Here is an 8258-nt window from a genome sequence, read left to right on the forward strand (position 1 = left end):
ACTGGTCTAAAGTTAACGGATCAATAACTCACCAAAACTTGAAGAATTAGGCAGCTGGTTATATTTTCAAGAATGATTTTTTCCTCCTGTCTCTCTATACTTTGGCATAGCTATAGAGAGAGAGAGAAATCTTTTTATAGATAGGTGCTTTATAGAAAAATCGAGTCTAAACAATCTTGCCAACTTAATAAATTACTGTTCCGGTACCAAATTAATGCAATCTTTAATCTTGTTCCCCACAAGAACTCTATGATTATGCTATAAATAGAGGAATGTTCATTAGTTTCCTATCACAGCTCAATAAGTAGTTCTATAAAGTATATATAGTTTGAAACAAGGCAAAAAATGGGATTAAAGGCATTTATGCTTATCGTTTTGGCGATTTTTCTTGCAATAACCTCAGAGGTTGCAGCTAGGGAGTTGTCTCAGAGCTCCACCACTTCTCCGGACAAGGGTATACTATCTCTGTTTCATTTTATGAAAAAATGTTACTGTTTGAAGAGTTAAATTATTTTGTTAAATATTTTTAACAAAATTAAAGTCAATATAATCATATTCATATCCTAAATTAAGTATTTTGATCCTTGTACTCTAAACCTCTTCGGTTTAATTAGAACATAGGGAGTGATAAGCTATTATGAACAAGCATCTTTTTAATAGTTTTGTTTGATAATTAAAAATTATAACGAACAAAGAAATCAAAATTTGACAAGAGTTGGAATATTAGGACTATGTGTTTAACTTTAACCCATCTTAATTAACTCAATCCGTCTCAATCCAAATAAAATTCTGGATATTAATCTATTTATTGATTCAATTGTTTGCCTCCCTTATTAACATGAATGTGTATGATTACTGGCGTAGGACATGCAAATGAGGTAAATGATGCCAAATTTCTAGGAATCGGAGGTCCAGGAGCTGAAATTCCGGGAATCGGAGGACTTCCAATTCCAAGAATTCCGGGAATCGGAGAACTTCCAAGACCAGGATCAGGAGGAGAATCTGGTGGTGGAAGTGGTTATTATAACAGCTATACCGGAGAAGGATATGGTGAATATTATCCTGCTGATGGTTACGGTGGAGGATATCGTAGAGGTGGTTGGTATGGAAGATTTCCTCGCAACTAATTAATTTAAGGTTAATTATTTCCTAAATCTTCATTCATTTACTATGGATGGATGATTATCATGTCATGTTTCGTTAAATAAACATACTAGGAGACTCAGAGAACTTAATTTATATACGTAAATCCTTGTGCGTTTGCACGTCATTTACATGCAAATAGTATGAAACCCAGTGAAGTTATGCGTATTTTCTTTGTATCCGTAATCTTTGTTCCGCTTTATATAACAGTATATTATTGTTGAATTTAAGTTATGTATTCTAAAGGTGGATTTTATATACTCTAAATGTTATATTTGCGGAATTTGGTATATTATGCTACTTGCTAGTGACAACCAAAATATATCCAAATATTTTAAGAAGGTTCTTGGATTAGCCTAATCGGTTTAAGCGAATCACAGTCTCCACCTATTGGCAAGAAAAATTATGTATGAGATTTGTGCACAAGCTTAAACACTATTACAATCTAGTATAATTTTGGTTTAACTTTATATAGGTTAATACCAAGCAAAATTTTAAATAGATTATCCATTTTTATAAAACACTAAATTGGGTCGAATCCAATTATAAGTCGGTTTTAAAACTATAATCATGTCACTTGTTTCGATTTTAGTTGAAAACCCTATAAATACAAGGCAATAAGAAATATTTTTCTTTGCATTTTTCAACAATTCAACACAATCGAGAAAATCATGAGTCTGCTTATAATTGTCTTGTTCTTAATTGGAGTAGCTTGTATTGTAAATTTGGGGCTAAAAGAATTCCTTCGATCCAAAAATAAGTGTCACATTTATGTATTATAAAAGTCAATTTACTAATTTGAAAATTAAATTAAATTAATTTCATATTTTAAAATTTAACATTAAAATTTCTGAAATCACATGAAAAGGTATTACAAGTGTAAATTCTTCCTATGTCAATATGTCAATATGATATGATTAAAAAATTATATTTAAAATGTTATCTGGATAATTTAAATTTCAAAAAACGAAAGAACATGTGTGTGAAACAAAAAACAAACGTATGTTATGGAAAAATATGAGCACAATATAATATTATATTATATTATATTAATTTTTATTCTAATTGTGCAGAAGTCACTCTTTTTGTATCAGTACAACGGACTAAAGAGGCACAACTTACTAGACGTAGTCACAGAGACAAAGCTAACATAAAGCTAACATAAGGTTATTAAATCTCTGACAGGCCTCTTGTTTGGATAAAGATTTCATACAGTCATTAAACTATTTGAAATTCTTTTATATTTTGGTTGCTGCTTTGGTTCGATTTTTCGACTTTGGCGTAATCCGATATTGTTACATGGTCTGGCAGGCTGAGCGGCTTACCCCAGCCTAGTGAAATCTTGTTCATGGTATCAGAGCCTAGGAACTTTCATAATAATTATGTTAAGTATGGTGAAGTTTTCAGCATAGATATAAGGTTTTTATAATCATGGATATGGACGAAGTTAATACTAAAAGTAATAAACTCGAAAAAATAGATTTACCTTAGAATATGGATTTATTAAATAAATGGACAATTCCCAAAGTCGATTTAAAAACTATTTATGAATATGGTTTGTTTGATAAAATAAAACACAAACAGATTATTAAAACTACAGAGCAATCTATTGCTCTGAATGCTGATGAAAAAACTCTTCAATTACTCAAACAAGATGATATTGATATATTTAAAAAAAAATATAATTACTTACATATTGTCTTAGTACAAATTGCATTTAAACCTTTAACTTTAAAAGGTCTTTCTGAAACCTTTTTGGCTGCACTTCGTGACGCTAGAAATTTAAACTTTAGACAATCCCTTATGGGATCTATAGAATCTACTCTTGCTTATGGCCCTGTCTATTTTAATACTCAGTCTAATTTGACTTTATCTTTGACTGATGTTAATATCACTAATGCTTTAACTTTAAATGTTAAAACTCATGGATATAATTATGCACCTGGATCTGAGCTTATAAGTTTATCTTATCGTATCTACTATCGTTTGTTGTCAACTTTAAATCCTCATTGTAAATTAATCGATAATGCCTTAGATTATACTATGTTAATTGAAACTAATTTTGCAAAAGCTAAACTCACTACCAGGAGACCTATTCGATGGGATGAGATTAATTTTTCAAAAAACTGGAATCTCAATTCAGTTATTTCTCCGACACAACTTGCGGAAGAAGTAACAAACTCAGAGTTAACTCATGTAACTCAGAGTAATGATGAAAAAATCTGTCTTCAATTTGATGAAGATACTTCTACATATAGAAATTTTATGCCAAGAAATTCTTTTTTCACGACTAAAATGTTGTCTGCTATGCATCATATTTCTCCAGTTGAACCAATTTATGGTCCAGCTAGAAATCGTGCTGCATCCTTACATACTTTAAATTTTGCAGATCACCTAGAAATGTAGAAAAAATCAAAATCAATCCTAAAACAAATATTATTCAAGATTATGAAAAATCCTACCCCTTCTGAAATGAATTTTGATATTAATTCTGTTTAATGATGATGACACAATTTATTGATTTTAGTCCTGGTTCTCAGGCAAGAAAATATATTCAAAAAGAATTTTTTTGTGAAAAATGGAAAACCTTTAGAACATGGTTTTTTAAAACTTATAGTCGTGATGAACTACAAAATATTTTCGAAGAATTCTATGAAATATATGTTTTACATAATAAAATTATTTTTTTGTGTCATGGTTTATGTTTGCATATTTGCCGTCCTATATAAAAATAATTGAAAGATCTTATCAAAATTCTGATGGTCCAATTACTCAAGCTATGTATCCTCCTCAATCTTCCTTTATATTACCTAATAATACTGGAATGACTTTTTCTGCTTTCCAAAAATTTGTAGATGAAGATGTTGGAAAAATCACTATTTTTGAAATAAATAACCTTATCGTCCAAAATAATTATTTGAGTCTTTATGTTAAAGTTTTGGTGGAACATATTTCTTCTCTTGATAAAAAACTTGATGAATTAATTGAGTTAGTTAAAAAACTTAGTACGCAGATGAATTCCTCTAACATTTCTTCTACTTTCGAAATCAAAGAAGAAGAAAGATATATTTTATCTAAACCTTGTCTCCAAAAACCTCCTGCAATAGAAGGATTTGAAAAAATTTCTCAATTAGACCAATTAGAAAAATTCTTAGATAAAAAATTCTCTTGTTTAAACATACAATCTCTTAATGTTTCTGATGATTTTGTGCAAAATCTTGAGTCTAATTTTACTTATAATATTGAATCTACTCAAAACGTAGGAGACACTATCTCTTTCGAGCTAAATAAGCTCAATGGTATGATTAAAAAATAATCGGAGAAAAAATATGCTGACATTCCCCGTATGTCTACTGCATATTATCCACGTCCAACTCCTCAAGATGTTCTGATAGAGGAAAAGGATTGAAATCAAACAAGTACTTCTTATAGTGGAGAAGCTATTTATGAATGGAATATTGATGGATTATCATATTGATAAATTTGTACTCTTATCCACTGTATGTCCATGTACTCTACTATTGTCACAGCCACTGCATCAGCAGAGAATCGGATCAATCGTACTGACCCAACAATTTGTAAAATGATTGTTGCGGACTTTACTGGCCAACTTTGAGGCTGGTGGGATAATTTCCTAGACGATGATAAACGCGAGGCTATTTTTAATGCCACTAATGATAAATCAGGAAAAGACAATTTAGGCCGGCCACTTAGGGCAGGCCGACTAGATGTTGTCTATACCCTTATGCTTACAATTATTGAACATTTTGGAGGTAGATTTACCAATCAGTATGAAAATCTTATAACTCTTCTTAATGGTTTAAAATGCAAACATTTAGGAGAATTTAGATGGTATAAAGACAACTTTCTTAGTAGGGCTATGGATTTACCCGAAAGTAAGTATGACCATTGGAAAGATAAATTCATTGATGTTCTTCCCCTTTTATTTGATGAAAGAGTTAGAAAATCACTTAGAGGATCTTATGCCGAGGTCCGGTATTCAGAAAAAACTTATGGTCAGCTTATTGTAGCTTGTACTCAAGAGGGTTTAGCCCTTTGCAACGAGCTAAAATTAGCCAGACAAATTAAGCTTGACAAACTCAGATAAAAATCTCAATTAGGAGATTTTTGTGAACAATTTGGTATGGACAAACCGTTAGCGAGAAAAATCCAAAGATATTCTAAGCCTAATAAATCCTATAGAAAGAAACATTCTAGGCATAGAACCAAAGAAGAACGTGAAACAAGAAAATCCTATCGTAAGTCTACCAGATTTACGAAAAATAGATCCAAAAGAGAGTTAGCAAAAATCAAGTGCTATAGGTGCAACCAATATGGCCATATAGCTCCAAACTGCAAGTTACAAAAACTCAAGTTCTTAGGACTTTCTGAAGAAGTGCATGACCAAGTCTATGGTTTATTATATACCTCTGGTTCTGAATCTGATTATGATTCTACATTTGAAAATGATTTTGAACTACCTAATTCTGGTAGTGAACCTGATCAGATTAATAAATGCAATGACTGTGATAATGATACTTGTAATTGTGACGAAATGATGTATAAACTTCAAGCGCAATTTGAAGATCTTGATTTAAATGTCCAAAATCTTACTGTTGATAATGTCCTTGAATTACTGAAGGAAGTTACTGATGAAAAACTTCGTGAAAAAATCATTAATTTTCCTACTCAAAAAACTTCTACTAATACTGCTAGTATTTTTAAAGATAATTCTTATGATAATTATCATATGTCGTATTCTTTAGCTGAGTTTAATCGATGTCTTGCATTGAGTCAAACTCCAGGTAGAGATACTACCTTTGATGATTTAAAAATCGAAGTTGAAAAATTAAAGAAAGAAATTGTTTCTTTAAAACAAAAACAGATGATCTCCGATCATAGGATTTTGAAAATTGAAGAAAAGATTCCTGACATTACTGAAAATATTATTTCTTTTACTTCAAAAGGAAAAGAAAAAGATTTTGCAAATTCTGAAGATTCAGAAATAGATAAACTTAGTCCAAAAGAGGATTTAAAAAGGGATTATTTCTTAGGAATGATGCAACTAGTTACTGCTCATAAATGGTATATAAATTGAACTATTCTGATAAATAAGGAATTTTCTATCACTAATATTGCTATGATTGATAGTGGTGCTGATGTCAGCTGCATTCAAGAAGGTTTAATTCCAATCAGATATTTTGAAAAAAATACTCACATAATTAAGTCTGCATCTGATCATAGTCTTGACATCAACTATAAATTGCCGTATACTCATATATGTCAAAATAAAGTCTGCATTCCACATTTCTTCTTTTTGATAAAAAATCAGTTATATCCTCCTATTATTTTAGGAACACCTTTTATAAATGCTATTTATCCTTATACACATATCGATGTAAATGGTTTTACGGCTACTTATAAAAATAAACAAATCTCTTATCCTTTTGTTACTGATCCTGTAACAAGAGATATAAATGTTCTTATTAGTATGAAGCAAAAGCTGGTCAATTTTTTACAATTAAAAATAATGAGTATTAATATTCTTGATACTTTAAATTCAGTAAAGGTCCAAGAAAAAATAAAAATAATTTCTAATCAGTTGATTGTTGATATTTGTGCGGATCATCCAAATGCTTTCTGGAACCAAAAGGAGCATATTGTCTCTCTTCCTTATGAAGATGATTTCAGTGAAGAAAAAATTCCCACAAAATATCGATCCTGTCAAATGAATACAGAGTTAGTAGAATTCTATAAAAAAGAGATTGATAGTCTTCTACAAAAAGGTCTTATAAAACCTTCGAAGTCCCCTTGGTCTTGTACTGCTTTTTATTTCAATAATGCTGCTGAAAAAGAACGAGGTATGCCTCAACTAGTCATAAATTATAAACCTCTAAATAAAGCTTTAAAATGGATCAGATATCCCATACCGAATAAAAGGGACTTACTTTCTAGATTATATAATGCTAATATATTCTCTAAATTTGATTTAAAATCTGGTTATTAGCAAATTCAAATTGATAAAGAACATACTTATAGAACTGCTTTTAATGTCCCCTTTGGACAGTATGAATGGAATGTTATACCATTCGGTTTAAAAAATTCTCCTTCTGAATTTAAAAAAATTATGAATGACATTTTCAATCCCTATATGGATTTTATCATTATCTATATTGATGATATTTTAGTATTTTCAAAAAACCTTAAATCACATTTTAAACATCTGCATATGTTTAAACAAATTATTATACAAAGTGATTTGGTAATCTCCAAACCAAAAATAAATTTATTCTAGAAAAATATTAGATTTTTAGAACACAATATTTGTCAAGGTACTATTAATCCTATACAAAGAGCTCTAGAATTTGCTAAAAAATTCTCCGATAGTATTACTGATAAAAAACAGCTGCAAAGATTCCTTGGTAGTCTTAATTATATTTCTCCTTTTTATGAAAATCTGTCTAGAGATTTAGCTCCTCTATATGATAGACTAAAAAAGGATTACAAAATGTCTTGGACTCAAGTCCACACTGATTTAGTAAAATCAATTAAAAAATGAGTTCAATCTCTTCCTTGTACATCTCTTGCAAACCCTAACTGGTTAAAAATTGCTGAAACTGATGCTTCAAATATTGGGTATGGCGGAATACTTAAATAAGTTAATCCCTATACAAAAACAGAATGTTTGATTAGATTTTATTCTGGTAAATGGACTGGTATATATATATATATATATATATATATATATATATATATATTGTAAATCCTACTCAGTACTCCCTCTCTCTAATAGTTTCATCATGTTTTCAAGTCCTTCTAGTATCTATTTTCACCTTTTTATAATTTTTTTTTTAACTTACCCTGTTCATCTCTTTCTCTTAACCCTAATTCTTGATAACTTCTTCTTTAACTACACCCCGGAATAGATTATCTGGTCACCAACTTCGTCCTACGTCCTATATATACATATATATACTTTATTTAAAGTAGTACATATATATTGAATGGTGCGTATATATGTGTATATATTATATCTTCTATAGACTTGTATCTTTAACGTATACAAGTGTATATGTTTTATAAATTAGTATATAAGTATATATATATATATATAT

The 8258-nt window shown here is 29.8% G+C and overlaps 1 protein-coding gene across 2 annotated transcripts in view; it reads left to right on the plus strand.

The window, feature by feature from the left end:
* The window catches only part of LOC107865641 (prisilkin-39), a 37125-nt gene extending 35710 nt beyond the window's left edge, over positions 1-1415 (plus strand). The window contains exons 1-2 of one of the 2 annotated variants that reach the window (XM_047408879.1): positions 47-454; positions 865-1415. In XM_047408879.1, coding sequence (XP_047264835.1) covers positions 346-454; positions 865-1127 — 372 coding nt within the window. In that variant the 5' untranslated portion in view covers positions 47-345 and the 3' untranslated portion in view covers positions 1128-1415. Of the gene's footprint in view, positions 1-46; positions 455-864 lie in introns of those variants that run through there. The other variant, XM_016711861.2, reaches the window with a different exon arrangement.
* The last annotated feature ends 6843 nt before the right edge of the window (positions 1416-8258 follow it).

This window comes from Capsicum annuum, chromosome 3 (assembly GCF_002878395.1).
Source record: "Capsicum annuum cultivar UCD-10X-F1 chromosome 3, UCD10Xv1.1, whole genome shotgun sequence".
Lineage (NCBI taxonomy): Eukaryota > Viridiplantae > Streptophyta > Magnoliopsida > Solanales > Solanaceae > Capsicum > Capsicum annuum.